The 15,763-nt window shown below is 65.4% G+C and overlaps 1 protein-coding gene across 1 annotated transcript; it reads right to left on the minus strand.

Moving 5' to 3' along the window:
• Nucleotides 1-491: 491 nt before the first annotated feature.
• Nucleotides 492-15,480, minus strand: RBM38 (RNA binding motif protein 38). Its single transcript, XM_042980092.1, has 4 exons — nt 15,068-15,480; nt 14,137-14,260; nt 13,604-13,658; nt 492-1,138 (listed from the first exon to the last, which is right to left on the minus strand). The coding sequence occupies exons 1-4, from the start codon at nt 15,302-15,304 to the stop codon at nt 835-837; spliced, it is 720 nt and encodes a 239-aa protein (XP_042836026.1). The 5' UTR covers nt 15,305-15,480; the 3' UTR covers nt 492-834.
• Nucleotides 15,481-15,763: the final 283 nt, after the last annotated feature.

A 15,763-nucleotide genomic window follows, 5' to 3' on the forward strand; every position in this document is an offset into this window, starting at 1 on the left:
GGCCACACTCCCTCCTGCCCTTGGTGGCTGCCCGTCGCCCAGAGAGACCTGCCTGGAGACGCCCACCCTCCGAGGGGCTCCCGGGGCTGGCAGATGCTTCGCCGCGCGCGGAAATACCGCCACCGTCGCCTTGGGCGGAGCCAAAAAGTGAGTCTCTCAAAGTCAAAAATAGGTTCTGGATTCTTGGTGGTGGGAGTTCCCGTTGAAAAAATAGACTACGCTTCTGAAATCATCTTAGTAGCAAAACAAGGACGATAAGAAAAACGTTGCAGCCCGACAGAAGGGGATGTCGGCCGGCTCCCCGTCGCCAGCGTGGGGCGGGCTGTGGTCTAGAAAGTGCGAGTCCGGGGGGCAGACGGGCCCCCCGCACCTTCCGCCACGGCTCACCGCCCGCTTCGGCGGCCCTCTCGGGCTTCCCCGGAGTAAGGCATCTCCGAGCGGGGCGAAGGGCAGCCGGTCCGCGGGGAGGGGTGGGGGTGGGGGTGGGGGAGGGGGAGGGGGGGAGGGCCCCGGCCAGGCGCGGTGGGCACAGGGCCGTGGGCGCCTGGGGTGCGGGGAGGGGCAGGAGAAGGGGAAGGCGGAAGGCTGGCGGTGTGTGCGAGGTCTGGATTGTGTCTTCGAAGAGCGCTCGGCCGTCCCTTTTCCCCGAAGTCCTCCCTCAAGACGCGGCGGGTCCTGGATTTCCAGAGAAGCGGTCTCCGGCCCATCCGGGGCCAGGCGGGGCTCCCGCGGGGTCTCCGGAGGTACGTGTGCGGGCGCGCACCCCGAAGCCCGGCCGGCCGCTTGCCCGGCGTGTGGCCGACGGGGCCGTGACGCCAGGGGCGGGAACGGCCCTCACTGCATCCTGTCGGGCTGCAGCTGCGGAGGCTGGTACTGCACGAACGTGGCGCCCGCGGGGGCCGCGGCCGAGAGGGCCTGGGGCACGGTGGCCGGGTAGCCGTAGCCCACGAAGCTGGCGGCCGTGGCGGGCGAGGCGGCGTAAGGGTACTGGTCAAAAGTGGCCGGCGGGTACTGGGCGTAGGCCGGGCTGGCTGGCGTGTATTCGATGTAGGGGGAGGACAGCGACGGGACCGGGGCGGCCGGGATCACCACGCTGGGCTGGACGATGGCTTGTGGATAGATGTAGTGGGGGGTCAGCCTGCGGGGCCAAACACAGAAGGTCTGGGTCAGGGGACGGGGCGGTGGAAAGCTGGCTCCGGAGTGGAGGGGCTGGGTGATGCTGCGTCCCCGCTCCCGAGGACCGCTCGTCGGTCAGATGGGTATGGCAACAACGCATCTTCCTGGAACACACCAGCCGTGCTCCTACCACAGGGCCTTTGCACTGACTGTTTGCCCTGACTGTTCCCACTGCCCATAACACACGTTCTCCGGCTCTCCAGAGCCCCCCTTCCCAGTGAGCCCTTCCCAGGCACCCCCCCCCCAGCCCAACGCAACGCTCTGCACTCCAGCCATCCCCCCACGAGGCCCCCCACAGGGCCAGTGATTTGGGGGGCCCAGGTTTAAAAAGGATTTATAAGTTTCAGACGGTGACAGCAGAGCATCAAGTCTAGCGTGGGCCTTCTGAGCTCAGGTCCCCGTGTGACTGCCAGGTCACACCCCGGCCCTCCGCCTCCCTGTTCGTCTCCCCAGCAAGCCGCCACCACCGGGGGACACGCTGCGCTGTCCCGTCCTCCTCCCCAGCTCCGGAGCTTTGCCCTGGGCACCGACAGCGCAGAGCCCGGCCCACGGCAGCTCGGCGAGCCTCACCGAGTGAGGACTGCAGGAGTGAGGCACGAAGGACAGCAGTGAAGACAAAGAGGAGGAGAAGCCCTGGGAGCAAGGCCACCAACCACGCCCGGCACCCACGGAGCCGGGTCCGAAACCGAAACACCTTCACGCGGTGCCTGGTCGGACGCGCGCTCAGGCTGCCCTTCACGTCACCATCTTGTTTCACGACAGAGAATGGAGCCCAGAGGGTCAGTGGCTCGGCCAAGGCCCCACGGCGATAAAGTGAGGGGACCCTCCTGACCCACGCGTCTGTCCCATGCCGCAGGCTAATGTGCAAAGCCGTCCCCGCACGCCCGGGATGAGTCCCACGTGTCACGGGTGGGGAGACGGGGGCACAGAAAGGCGGTATCGGCGTGGGCCCGCTCGGCCAACCAGGCGCCGGGCGGCCCCGGGCAAGTGGCTGGGCCTCTCGGGGCCTCGCGGCCTGTCTGCTCCACGTCAGGTACCCGGCAGCCCCGTCGGGGCAGACGGCCCGGCCACGGGCATCAGTCTCTCCTCCGCCTCTTCTCGCACCAGCACGGGGCACGCGGGACCCAACTCCCTCCTGCACCTGTGGGGTGGGGCCCTGCTCCAAAGAGAAGCTGCTCGGAAAGAACAGGGCGCCCCGTTCTCCGACACTCAGCCGGGGCGGACACCGCGGCAGCACCCACAGGATCGGCGACAAGCCCGAGAACGCCAGAGGGTCACCTGCAGGGGCCGCAGCGGCATGCGATGTCCCTCCAGACGCACCACACGCGGTGGCAGTGAGACCAGGCGAATTGAGCTCGACCCCACGCCACTGCCCTCCACGCTGCCGGGAGGAAACCGAGCAGCGGACCCGAGATGCTGTTTATGCTGGGATATCACTGATGCTAAAGCAGCCAGATGCGTATTTCCACGCGGGCCAAGGTGGCTGAGGATGGGCGAGGCGGGCCGTAGGACGTAGGAAGCTGCCGTTTTTTACGGGTCCGAGAACAGACGTCCTACGCACGACGTCCTACGCACGACGTCCTGAGCGCACAGGCAGGGGCAGGGGCCGGGGGCCGGTGGAGGGCTCCGCGGGTCGTTACAGGGCAGATGGGTTCCCGCGCATAACCAGGAAGAAGGGGCGATATTCACGGGGGCCAAGCGCCCCCCACGGTGGGACAAACCAAGGGGGTCTCGCCACGCGGCGAACGGGAACTGACACGGGCCACGGCGTGGATGAGCCCCGAGGACGTGCTGGGCAAAGGACGCCAGACCCAGAAGGCCACTCCCCCGACAGGAAACGACGGGCAAGCCCGGAGGAAGCTGGGGCGAAGCGCCAGGGGCTCCGGCAGGGGGCGGGGCCGGGCCGGGCTGATGGACAAGTTCTGGGTCAGGCAGAGCGCGCGTCTGCACACGGCTGTGAACACACTTAAGGTCTGAAAACAGCTGTTCGGTTTCAGATGTTCAGATGTTCGGTGACCCGTCGTTTGCGAGAGACAAATCCCGCTGCGGAGTGAGCCGCCCGCGAGGGCACGGCGCGCAGGGCTGCGACGATCTGGCAGCAAAGCGGGCGGGAGTCTGGGGCACACCTGCCGGTGCCTGCGGGGGCCCCCAGCGCCGACCGCGCCGCCCTCCCCGCGGCAGCGCCCCAGTGTTCCCGCAGCAACACACGCAGGCCGGCGGCGGCCGTGCCTCCCCACCCCCACCCTCTGCCGCGTGTGCCCGGGCAGCTTCCGCCGGGATCCCCGTGCTCTGGCTCCGGGCCACAGCGCCCATCGCCCTCCACCGCCCCCATTCCAGGAGCCTCCGCCGACCACCTCCTTCCTCCCCCCATGGAAACCAGAGCCTTGAACAGAGCCAGGCCTGGGTTCGAATCCTGCTCGGTCTCCTGAAAAGGGCAACAGCGATCTCCCGTCTGCCGGGGCCAGGATACGGCCCCCGCAGCTCAGATTCCAGCGGGGCGGACAGACACACAAACATACCAACCCATGACCCGGAGGCGGGACTGCGGGGAGTGATCAGGGTAGGCTTCTCGGAGGAGAGAGCAGCTGCCCTGAGCCCCGAGGGTAAGACAGAGCTGGCCGTGGGGGACCAGCCAAGGCAAAGACTGAGGCTGGAGCCAGCGTGTGCGCGGAGGAGCCGGGCAAGGGTGCCAGGCTGTTGCTTTGAGACCACATCCCTGGGGGCTGCTGTCCCACCTCAGCTGCTGTCCCGTCCCAGCCGTGCCCTGCAGCACCTCCGACGCTCAAGGCCATCCCTACCCGGGTCTGTACCTGCCAGTGAGCCCTCACCTCCCCTGCATCTCCTGTGAGCCATGGGGAGGGCTCTGCCCCCACCCCCAGGGCCTCGCCCGAGGCCTAGCTCTGGAACGAGCCGGGCACACAGCGTGTTGATGGAACAACAGCTCACGGGGAACAGGTTCTCCGCTGAGAAGGTCAAGGGGCTCCCGCAGTCAGGACGCTGCCCGGGAAAGGAGCAAAACGGGGGCACGATGAAGCGTGCCTTGGTGCAGCACCCACCGGGACGTCCCTGGCACCACGAGAGCCCCCACCCGGCTCCTGGAGCCTCGGGAACATCTCTCACTTTGAGGCTCTGGAAGCCTGCAGCCCAGAACTTCTCCAAACATGGGCAGGGACGCCCCTGCCTTAGACACCCCCGAAGCATTTGCCAAAAAGGCAGATCCCCTGCAGACAGAGGGGTCAGAAGGGGTGACAGGCCCCCAGGGATCCTGATACACACCCACACTCAGAGCCACTGCCTAGACCCGGGCCTCACCCTGTCCACACAGCAGAAGGATCCAGGGCCACAAAAATGACAGGTTTCGGGCGCCTGGGTGGCTCAGTCGATTGAGCGTCCGACTCTTGACTTCGGCTCAGATCGTGATCTCACGGTTCGTGAGACTGAGACCCCGGGTCAGAGTGCAGAGCCTGCTTGGAATCCTCTCCCTCTCTCTGCCCCTCCCCGCTCTCGAGCGCGTATCCTCTCTCTCAAAATAAACTTAATAAATACACACGTAAGTAGGTAAGACAGACAAACAGGGCTCTGGCCGTATTTCCCCAAGGTCCAGCCGGATGAGGCAGTGGTCACATCTATCAGGTTCTGCACTCTCCGCTGTCAGGACCAGACCTCTGTCCCAGCCTCCACGGGTGAGGGAGTAACTGTCTCAGGCTGGGGAGGAAGGGAGACACCCGGTCCCTGACACCCCAGGATACCGCCCACCTGCGTCCACTCACCTGCTTCCCTTGAGCGCTCTGCCCCGCCCCCACTCTATGCAAAAAGTCCGAGATCACCCACAACGCATTTTAAAGCCACAAGAGGTACTGTGTCACCCGCAGTGGCAGAGTCTTGCCTCCTTGTCCATACGCTGCCTGCTACCTGAGCCCACAAGGACTGGCTGCTGGCTGGAGCCTGTGACCGGGGGCCCCCGTTGGGGGCCAGCTTGGGTCTCAAGAGGCCATCCAGGTGGCAGGGCAGTCCCAGTCCAAGGCCCAGCATCCACGCTGCTCAGTGGATCCACAGAGACTGGACCCCCAACAGGTGTGTGCACCCCAGACTGCGATCAAAAGGAAAAGAAGGAACGGGGGGGGGGGGGGGGGGGTCCTGCCGCACAGTGGGGCCAAGAGTCAGAGGGAGCCACAAAGCCCCAGGAGGCAGGGCACGCGCCCCAGGCAGTTTCCCTGCAGCACGGCCGCCCCTCGGCTCTGCATGTGGATTTGCAGAGGCTGACCTCAGGGCCTGCAGGGAGGACCAGGACCCCCCGCCAGAACGGCGACCTCAGCCAGGGCGACTCTGCCCCTCCGAGGGACACCGGGCCACGCCTGGGACATTTCTGGGTGCCACCCTGGTGGGTGGAGTCCAGGGAGGCCACCAATCCCCCACAAGGCACGGGACGGCCCACCGTGGAGACTCCTCCAGAGTCACACCCCTCACGTGCGGACCCTGCCGCAGGGCAGACTACAAAGCGAAGGGCACGCGCGCTCGGCTCTTGACCGCCCTCGGGGCCCGATGCCCCGGCCCGGCGGGCGCCGGGAAGGAGGCCGGGTGGGGACGGAGGGGCAGAGCTGCAGGGGTGTGTGCACATGCGCCCACGGGGACCCCACTGAGCTGCCGGGGGAGAAAGCAAGCCCAGCCAAACCCGCCTGAGCACAGCCCAGCGCCCCCCTCCCCAGGCCCGCACACACGGCAGGAACAGGAGGCCCTGGCCAGGGGGCAACGGGGGCAGGGCCCGCGTGCCCCGCACGTTCCTTGCCACCCCACCCCCTCCCCAGAAAGGCTGGGGCGCCACCAGCCTCCGCGTGCTCGACCTTCAGACCTCTGAAAAGGCCACAGGCCGCACAACACTCTGCGGGCGAAGGCTGGTCTGCCACCAGGGCAGGAGCCCCCGGGAGGACGGTCCTGCCCACTCTCCCTCCGCTGCGGCCCAGGCCCCCCCCCCGCTCCCCCCCCCCCAGTCCCCCAACTGTGTCTGTTCTCCACACCCCGCCCACCTCCCCCGGTCAGTCAAGCCTCCATCTACCACACCCCGTCGAAGCAGGTCCTCTGTGCCTGCTTCTGCCCCCATCCGGTGACCAGAGGGTCATCTTAAAAACATCCAAGACGGGGCTCCTTGGCTAAGTGTCTGACTCTTGATCCTGGCTCAGGTCGTGATCTCCTGGTTTCAGAGGTCGAGCCCTGTGTCAGGCTCTGCGCTCTCTCGCTCTCTCTCTCCTTCCCAAAATACGTAAACTTAAAAAAAAAAAAAAAAAAAAAAAGAATCCAAGAGACCAGCCCACCCCCAGGATCAGAACCCTCCAGCGGCCTCCACCCTCCCCAGAACCACACCGCTCCCCCTATGGCTTCCCACACAGCCAAGCCTCAACTCCCCCTGCAACTCCTCTCTACCCACTGTCCCTACTCTCACCACCCTGCTCCCCGGACGCAACGGGCACCTCCACCAACGGGCCCTTACAGCGGCTATTCCCTCTGCGTGCAGGCTTCTTCCCCAACCTCCAGCCTCACCTCCTCAGAGGCCTTCCCCGACCAACCCCCAGGTCAACGCCACCACATCCCACCCACCCCCGGCTTTATTTCCTTCTTACGACCTGAGACCCGTCATTTACTTTCCGTTCTGTTTTCTCGATGAAAATGTAAGCCCCCCGAGGGCGGGCACTTGGTGCCGACCGCCGGGTCCCGAGCACCTGGCACACCATCTGTCGAGTGCGGAGGGCCTCGGGCAGGCCGCGGGATCGCCGGCACCCGGAGAGCAAAGGAGCCTCCCTTGGGCATGCTGCCTGGGTCCTGGGATAGAAGCTGCAGCCCTTTAGAAGGCAAAGGAAGCAGCCCAGCTGGAAACAGCTATTGCCGGACGGGGCCCTGCTCGCAAGTGGGGGGGGGGCGGAACCTGGCGGCTCGGTTCAAGGCTGGCTCTGGTCCTCGCCAGGTGCCGGGCTGTGTCAGCGCTGCCTCTGTCGGGTGAGTGAGGTCACCCTCACCGCTAGGGCTGCGTGAGGATTTAACGCTCTGCGCGCCCCAGAGAGCGTGGCAGCACCAATGACCTCCTCGGGCCTGAGGGACGACAAGGGAGAGCCCCCAAGCCGGCCGGGACGCACAGAAGGTCCTCCCTCTCACGGCCACCTGGCCCCAGCCCCAGGGAGAGCAGACCAGGAACCCTGGAGGGAAAACCGGACCAGCCAGCAGGACAGCTGGGCCCACGGTCAGAACCTAAAGGTCAGGTGGCCCGATGCTCACCAGGCTTGCTCCGACCAGGCGTGACCATGACCTGCAGGACCGGGGGCTCGTGGCTTCCTGACGGCACATGGGGGAGCCGCGAAGTCTGCCGGGACCCAAGGCACGGCCAAGGGCACCCCAGCGGACTTGGCCCAGCGGAGGTTCAGGGGCAAGAGCCCTGAGTCTGGACCCTGGCCATGCCTGTCCAAGTCCCTCAGCCCTCTCTGGCCTCAGTTTCCCCATCTGTAAACTAACAGTGCCAGCCACAGAGCCCAACAGGGCCTCTGCTGCGTTCCCAGAGGCCCCTTCAGGAGACAGAGGTCTCGGGAGCCTGAGTGGCCCAGTTGGAGAGGCGGCTGACTGCTGCACACACTCAAAGCAAAACTCCGCTAAAAGGAATCACTACAGCCTCGGGGGACTCATTTTCTGAAAGCAAAGCCACCCCCAAAAGTAAGAACAAAAAAGGCAAATGAGCCCGTTTCACTTTTTCTGCTCCCTGGAGGTTTTCGCCAGCCGTGCTGGGGACCCAGGCAGCCACCGGGGGCGCAACTGCAGGCTTCTGGAAGGAAGGGGCGCGGAGTGGGACGCCAGCGCAGGCAGAAAAGCAGGTCCGGGGCTGGGAATCCCCGGAGGGGGGACGTGAATGCTCCCTGGGGCCGCCAGACAGCAGGCAGGAGTGGGGCGGCGGCACAAAGCAGGTAAGACGTGCCTCGGTGGGACGCTGCCAGGCCTCCCCCGAACTTGTCCAAACCTCGACGCACACCTGCGCCCTCTCCTCCAGGCCTATCCGGCCTTCCACGTGCTCAGCCCAAACCTCTGGAATCTTCTCAGGCTCCTCCGTCACACATTCTTTAAAATGTATCGTATTCGGGATCCCACAGCTGCTCACCCTGGCCCGAGCCAGCGGCCACCCCAGCTGCGTGGGGACCACGGCCTCCACCGCACGGGCCACGCAGCAGCCAAGGGGATGCTGCAAAGACACCAGTGACCCGGCCCTCAGCCACGCAGGGCCCACCTCAGTCCCGCGTCACTCGGAATACGATCTAAATGCGCCCCTGGGCCCCCCAACCCCCCCACTTCCTCCCCCGGCTCACGCTGGCGTCCCCGGCCCGGCCGCCCCTCCCCCCACAGCGCCTACCGCCACCGGGCCTGCCCATGCTGCCGCCAGGCTGCAGGCCACTCTGCAGCTACGATCCGGGACGGCGTGCGCGGCCTGCCACAGAGCTGGCAAACATCTGCTGAACAAACGGGCCGAACGAATGCCCAGCTTCCTGCTTCCACCCACGTGGGAAGGGTCGGGAGCACGAATGCTCTGCTGAGCCCTCGTCGCGTTCACATGGGAGGTGGGGAAACTGAGGCTCAAGGAGGAGAAGTCACGACGACAAGGGATCACACACACACACACAGGCCACGGAAAAGCGCCTCCGGGCTCTCGGCCCAGTGCTCTGGCCACGGCAACGCGAGGGGGCCGGCTGGGCCACCCGGGAGCCCTCCCGCCCCGTTCCCCCTGCTCCTCCCGCCCCAGGGCACACCCTTGGGGGTGGTTCAGACACCCGCAGGCCCGTCTGTGGCCAGGCCTCTGTCCCTCGGCTCCGGGCTTCTGGACGAGGCTCTCCGGCCCTCAGGCTGCCAGGGCAGCGGGCCGGAGCGAGGAGCTCATCCTTGAGAGGAACCCAAGAGCCACCCCGGAGGCTGGTTTCTGTTACGGCAGACGGGGACAAACAACAGGTGTGCACGGGCGGCCCACCGGGAGGGCCACGCGCCGGCCCACGCCTCGCTCCAGTGCCAAACAGGAAGCTACGGTGTGGGGAGCAGGGCCACCCCAGGCACCCTGAAAGTAAAAACAAGCCACGTGATGCCACAGCGGGGAGCAGGCACCAGCTTCCTCCCAGCCCCCACGGCCTCCCGCTCTGACCTCACTTCCTGCTGTGCCCCCCCCAAAGGTGCTGATCCCACGCCCGCCCCCCCCCAGCCCCCGAAGCCAAGCTCTGCGACACACCACCCCTGCCCCGCCCAGCCTTTAATCTACTTCGTATCAGGAAACAGCGGGAGAATCCCGAGGAGTTGCAAAAACAGCACAGGGAGGTCCTGGGTGCCCTCCTGCCGCGTCCCCCAGTGGGTGACGTCTTACACAACCCAGCGTGCGACCAAAACCAGGCACCTGATGCTGGCACGGTGCTATTAACCAGGCTGGAGGTCCTGGTCAGGTTTCGGCGGTTTTTGGGGGTGTGTCCCAGTGTGTCGTCTGATGGCCTTCCCACGGCTGCGGTCCCCATGGAAACCGCCCCCCCCACCCCCACCCCTGGTGACCCAGGTACTGGGCTCAGGCCCCTCGGCGTGCACACACCTGGGGCCTGGTGATGGCGGGGACAGCGGGGGCCTGCCCAGAGAGCGTAGGCGTCCCTGGACCCACAAGGCATGTACCGCCCCAAGAGGGTCCCATAGTGGGTGTCAGTCCTGGGGTGTCTGGCTCGGATTTGTTCAAGAGCTGGCCAGAGAGAGGTGTTGGGGCCTCGCGGAAGGAAGGAGAGTACTGGAGCCACCAAATCGGGCCCCCGGCCCCACACTGCGTGAGCTCAGACAAGTTTCTCCTCACCCGGTGCCTGCACGGGCAGCTCGGGCAACAGGCCTTGTCGGAGGGCTGCTAGGAGCTGGGTCCCTGACAAATACAAGTCTCTCTGTGGGCCGGGCCCCCGACCCACCGGCTCTGCACAAAGGCACCCACTCAGTGCTCAAGTCAGCCCCGCATCCTGGTCTCCATCCTGGTCCTCTCCGGGGAGATGAGCCCAGGCAGACCCTGGGATCCTGGCTCCAACACAGGATGAAGGATGACCCTGCTGTGTGGGACCTGGGGCCCGGTCTCACCCTGGCCACAGAACAGGACTTGCGGTGAATGGATGCGAAGGCCCCAGCAAGGCCCCCTTAAGAAAAGGGACGGGGGCTGTGCCCAGAGAAGCAGCTGGCCCTTCAAAAATAACCCAAGGAGAGGTTCCAAGTACAGCCAGGCCCAGGACAAACCTCAGACCCTGGCAGGTCTTAGGTCTAGCCCTGGACATATACCCTCTGACACCAGGAGGTCCCTTCCAGACAAGGCTCAAAGCTCTGCCCGGACATGTGCCCTCTCCAGACCACTTGGAACTTTCCTGCCTGCAGGCTGCTGACTGTCCCACCCGGGGGGGTCGGCCAAGAGATGCTCAACTGGATGGTCTAAGGCCTTGGTCATGTCCTCTCATGGTTAAGTCACTGGTCACCTGCCAAGGAAGGATTCTCCAAACCTCAGGCCTTGGCCCCACACATAGTTACATGACAGGAATGCACAGCCCAAGTTAGGTCCTGAAAGACCCCAACCCCCTTTAAAAAAAAAAAAAAACAAAAACCGAGAGCCAGGGAATCCAAGCAAAAAGTGTAACTTGTTAAGAAATTCTTTGGCGAATCTCCCACGCCGATGCTTATGGCCCCACAGGCGAGGATTCCGCAGTGGCCTTGCCCAAAGGTGGGGCCGTGCAACCTTTAGACCTGTGCAAGGCATAGGATCGGAGCCAGGAAGTCCAGGGGAAGTTCGGCCAGGCAGGAGAGGGGTTAACTGGTTGAAAAGGCCGAGCTGCCCAGCCCTGGCTCCCACCGTGCCCTCGGCCGGCGCAGGCCCAGCCTCACTGCCAGCCCGCAGCACACAACACTGACTGCTGAGTCAGGCCAGCCGCGCTCCCGCCCGATTGTTCTCGTTTGCAGAGACAAAAGACAAAAGGGACGCTGACGGCCCAACTCTCCCAACCGAGGGGCACTGGGGGAAGGCAGCTGACCCGGGGCCAGCCCGGCCCTGCCTCGCTGGGAGAGCACCCCCAGGGGCCCCTCCCGCCACCCCGGACCTCAGCGAGGCCTGGTGGGAGGCGGCGGGACCCTGAGAAGCTTTGGGCCACCGGCCGCTGGCAACGAAGACCTGGACGCTCCCTCTGACCCCTTGTCCCCGCCTGGGTCTCCGCCCCCTGGCAACCAACAAGAAGAGCCCGAGGCCTCTTCGTCGTCACAGGTATTAGATGCCAGCCAGAGATTTAGTTACAAGACACGGTCACCTGAAGTCGGGAACGCACGGCGGTAAGATCTGCGCCGACCCCCAACCACCCTCACGTGGGTGGCACTCAAGGGACCGTGAGGGGAAAGGCTGGGGCACCCTTCCTACCCGCCCACCCCAGAGAGCGGCGGCTGAGTGTGGGCTCGGAGCCAGTGGCCCGGTTTAAGTCACGTCACTTAGGTCACCCCGACGGACTGTTAACCGCTCTTCGCCTCAGTTTCTTCATCTAGGAAGTGAAGGTAACATCAGCGCCAACCTCAGAAGGCTGCTGCGAGGACAGGAGAGGATGGGGGGCAGGGGCACAGAGCACCCGGTCCCGCGTGCCGGCACCGTATGTGAAGAGGTCATTATTTTCGTCAAGGAAGTCACAGACGAGGAAACCGAACGCTCAGGAAGAAGACGCCACCTGCCATCTGCCAAGCGGACCCGGCTGGAATGTGGCAGAACCAGGGTTTGAACCCAGGTCTGCAGGCTCCAGGGGCCAAGTCCTGACAGTGACTGGAGTCCTGGAGGCAGCTGCGGCAGATCCGAAAAGAGCTCAAACGTGCTCGGGGTAGGAGCTGCTACATGGTAAGCAGGACAGAGCCGCTGATGCCCGCCCCCCTCCACCCCCGGTTCTGTGCAGCTGGCCCCTGCTCCAGGCCCTGCCCCTGGCCGCCTGGGACACACCTGGGGAACAGCGCCAAGGCTGTGGAAAATGAGGAATGCCCTCCTCACATGACCTGGACCCCAAGCAGGAAGAACTTCGGATGACGGCAGATGTCCCCAAATACCTCCCAAGACGGCTCCAGACATTTATGAAGCAGATGCCAGGGCGAGAAGGAAACCCAGAAGCACCAGCTCCCGGCCGCCCCCGGGCTCCCTCCCAGGAGAACAGACTGAGAGCTGGGCTCCCACGCATGCCAATCCACGCCAAGGCCACCAAGCAGACACAGACGCTGCGTGTCCGGGCGAACACCCCCAGATCGTGGGCACGCAACAACTCCTCAGCCATCTGTGTGACCTGCCCGGTCCACCCGAGCCCAGCTCCCAGCCCTGCCAGGGAAGCCAGGTGGTTCCTCGAACTGTGCCTCTTTCTAGGGCAGACACATGCACGTGAGACACACACACACACGCACACACGCACACACGCAGCTTGAAGCACAAAATCCAGAGCCTGGGATTTGGTTCTGACAGCTTGAGAAGCACCAACGTTCTAAAAGGGGCTGTCTGTGTTCTCACCGCCCTCGCCACCCCCAGGAGCACACCCCACCCCCGTCGACACGCTGCCGGCACTGGGACGCACAGCCAGCATCGATCACGGGGCTGGGAAGTCACACTGCATGGCAGGCTCCTTTGTGCCCCTGAAGTGTGTGTGTCCTTCCACAAGCAGCTGCCGGGACTTATTAGAACTTTAAAAAAAAAAAAAAAAAAAAAAAGCCAGGCAAGGGTGGGATGCGCTGAACCACAGCACGTCGGACAAAAGGCCCACAGGCCGGGCCCACTGGGGCTGGACAGCTGGCCCCGGTCCCATCTCACCTGCTGCAGCTTTCCTAAATACCAGACCCCGGATGGCAGTGGCCTGCTGGCACCATCTGTCAGGCACCAGAGCGGGTCACCCGGCACCCTGAGAAGAACGCAGCCGCCGGGCCCACAGAGCACGGGCAGCACTTCCGCAGCGTTCCCTGCCCTCCCTCCCCACAGGCCCCTCCCGAGGTCTCCGCTCACAGAGCTCAGAGAGGCCGCTACCATCCCCATTCCACAGAGGGAGCTGGGGAAACTGAGGGACAGACGGCTGTGTAGGCTGCCAGAGGTCACGCAACTGGTCACAGGGAAGCCAAGACTTGAAACCAGGCTCCGGCAGCCTCCGTGGTCTCTGGCAGGACCGGAGGAACGCTCTCGGCCTTCTCTCCGTCCTCCCGGCTGGCCCTGCCTCCCCGCCCTCCGAAGGCAATCAGGTTTATGGAAGATCGGAGAAGGCGACGGTTCGCAGACACGGAAAGGTAGATGCAAAGGGCATCCCGTGGGGCTGGTGGTCCTCGGATGAAAGACTCCCTCGGGCCAAGGGGCGCCCGGGGCCTGCTTGGCCAGGTCTGCTCACCCCCCCGGCCCCCCCAGCCAACAGTGTCCACTCACCCGTAAGTCCGTTGGATCAAAGTGGGGTGCAGCTGCTGTACTCCAATGGCAAAGCCTGAAACGAGAGGCCACGTAGGGGCTCAGCCTCACCCAAGGGAGCAGAAGCACACAGCCGTGCCCTCCCCCATCGGAAGGGATAGATAACTGGCTTCCTCTACACTCCCAGGCCACCTTCCCACAAATCCCGAAGCTCCCTGCCTAAGAAAGCCAACGGAGAAGGGTAACAGCGGCCTCTGGGTGTCTGTCCCCCTGATCGCCAGCCCCGGGGAACAACTTCCTCCTTCCCTGGCGGACGGCTGACAACTGGCTGATGCGCCCTCCTCGCCCTGTCCCGCTGGCACATGCACCTGGACGACGGGGTCCAGCTCCCAGGCTAGGGGATGACTGCCCAGGGACAGCTCTGCAAGCACATGATAGCTGACGGCCACTCCTGGGGCAGGGCTGGGGAAGGGGGGGGCCCTTTCCACCCCACAGATACCAACACTGAATATAGCAATCAAGACGAGCCAGGAAAGGAAAACACAGGCTCTCACCCGTCTGGAGGCTCCTCGGCTTGGCACCCAGATACGCCAGGTTCACGTTGGCCTTGCGGCCATCGATGTTGGGGTTCGGGTCTTTGCAAGCTCTCTCTGCCGCCGCCCGGTCGGCCATGGTCACCTAGAGGAACACAGATGCATCAGGGGTTTCCCTTACCGGTGGGAGGAGCAGAGCCCTCTGCTCCCGCAAGAGGCACTCATTTCCCCCTCCCTGGGGGGCCAGTTATTCAGAACCTCTGACCCAGTCCCCACCCCCCACCCCCACCATGGGGCCCTCCTGCAAAGGTGCCCCTGGATTCCAGTTCCTCCATCCAAGTTCATGTGCTGGGAAACCTAGCTTTACCGACAGAAATGATCCCCAGGGGAGACAAGGAACTTCCCCCTTTCCTCCCCAAGGAAGGCAGGGGCCCCGAGCTTGTCCTGCCTGCCTGTGGGGGTGCGAATTTCCTCGTGGGAGGGTTTGGGGGACACCGGTTAGAAGGAAAGTAGGAGACGTGCCTTCAAACCGTTTTTTTTCTTTTTTTACTTAAGCCGTTTGTTCTGGGCGTTTAAAGGAACTCTTGTAAAATCCTGGAGGGGAGGGGGTGCTAAAGGCCTCCAAAGCGCCCGGAGGTGAAGCCCCTTCTGCTCGCTTGTTGCTCCAGGAAGTCCTGGGAGTAAGCCGACTGTCCCCAGAATCTCGCCACAAACTCCGAAGCGCTAATTGAACACAGCGGCTCTCCCTTTTAACCAAGGAGTGGGGTGGGGGCAGGGAGCCGCGGCCGAGTAGCGGCGGCGGCGGGACGGGCTGGAGCGTGAACCTCCGCCCCCGAGCCCAGGAGGGGGCAGCAGGTGCCGGGGCAGCTGGGCGTGCGCCCGCCGGTGGACTCGGCGCCCCCGGCGCGGTAAGTGCGGGGCGGGGTGCGCGCCCGGCCGCGGGGCCACTTACGAAGCCGTAGCCGCGAGACTTGCCCGTCTGGCGGTCGGTGATGACCACGGCCTCCTCGATGTCCCCGAAGCCCTCGAAATACTTCCTGAGCGAGGCGTCGGTGGTGTGGTAGGGCAGGCCGCCCACGAAGATCTTGGTGAACGTGGTGTCCTTCTGCGAGCCGTGCATGGCGCCGGAGGCGGCCGGGGGCCGCGGGAAGCCCGCGCTCGGGGCGCACGGCGCGGGCTGCAGCAGCATGGGGGGGGGCGCCCCGCCGCCTACGGACCCGGGCCGCGCGGCGCCGCGCTCATGGGCGGCGGCGGAGAGCGAGCAGGACAGCAGCGGCACCGGTCCAGCCGCCGGGCCCGTCCACTGGCGGGCCGCCCCCACCGAGTGCGCCTCGCCGCGCTGCGCTGCGCTGCGCTCCGCTCCTGCCGGCGCTGCGGGCACTCTGCGCCCCGGCGCCCGCCCCCGGGCTTTGTAAGCGGCTCCGCCCCTAGTCCGCCGCAGCCACGCCCCAGCCGCGGCCCCGCCCCGCCCCGGGCGCGCGGGGCCTGCCGGGAAGCGTAGTCCCGGCCGCGCCCCGCGGCGCCGGGCGGGCGGGGAAGACTTGGGGCGGGGCGCGCACGCGAGCCTGAGTGAGCAGGGTCGTGTCCCCGCCGGCCCTGCCGGCCCCGGGGGGGGGCCCTCTGCGTGCCCGCAGGGGTCTAGTGAGTT

This window comes from Panthera tigris, chromosome A3 (genome assembly GCF_018350195.1).
Source record: "Panthera tigris isolate Pti1 chromosome A3, P.tigris_Pti1_mat1.1, whole genome shotgun sequence".
In the NCBI taxonomy this organism is placed as follows: Eukaryota; Metazoa; Chordata; class Mammalia; order Carnivora; family Felidae; genus Panthera; species Panthera tigris.

What these genes read in the sequence shown, in the direction of transcription:
- RBM38 (XM_042980092.1), bottom strand. Translation starts at nt 15,304, where the DNA reads ATGCTGCTGCAGCCCGCGCCGTGCGCCCCGAGCGCGGGCTTCCCGCGG. An exon ending in AGTCTCGCGGCTACGGCTTC is followed by an intron (nt 14,261 to 15,067) that starts GTAAGTGGCCCC and finishes GTGTTCCTCTAG; the next exon opens with GTGACCATGGCCGACCGGGC. An exon ending in GCCGAGGAGCCTCCAGACGG is followed by an intron (nt 13,659 to 14,136) that starts GTGAGAGCCTGT and finishes CTCTCGTTTCAG; the next exon opens with GCTTTGCCATTGGAGTACAG.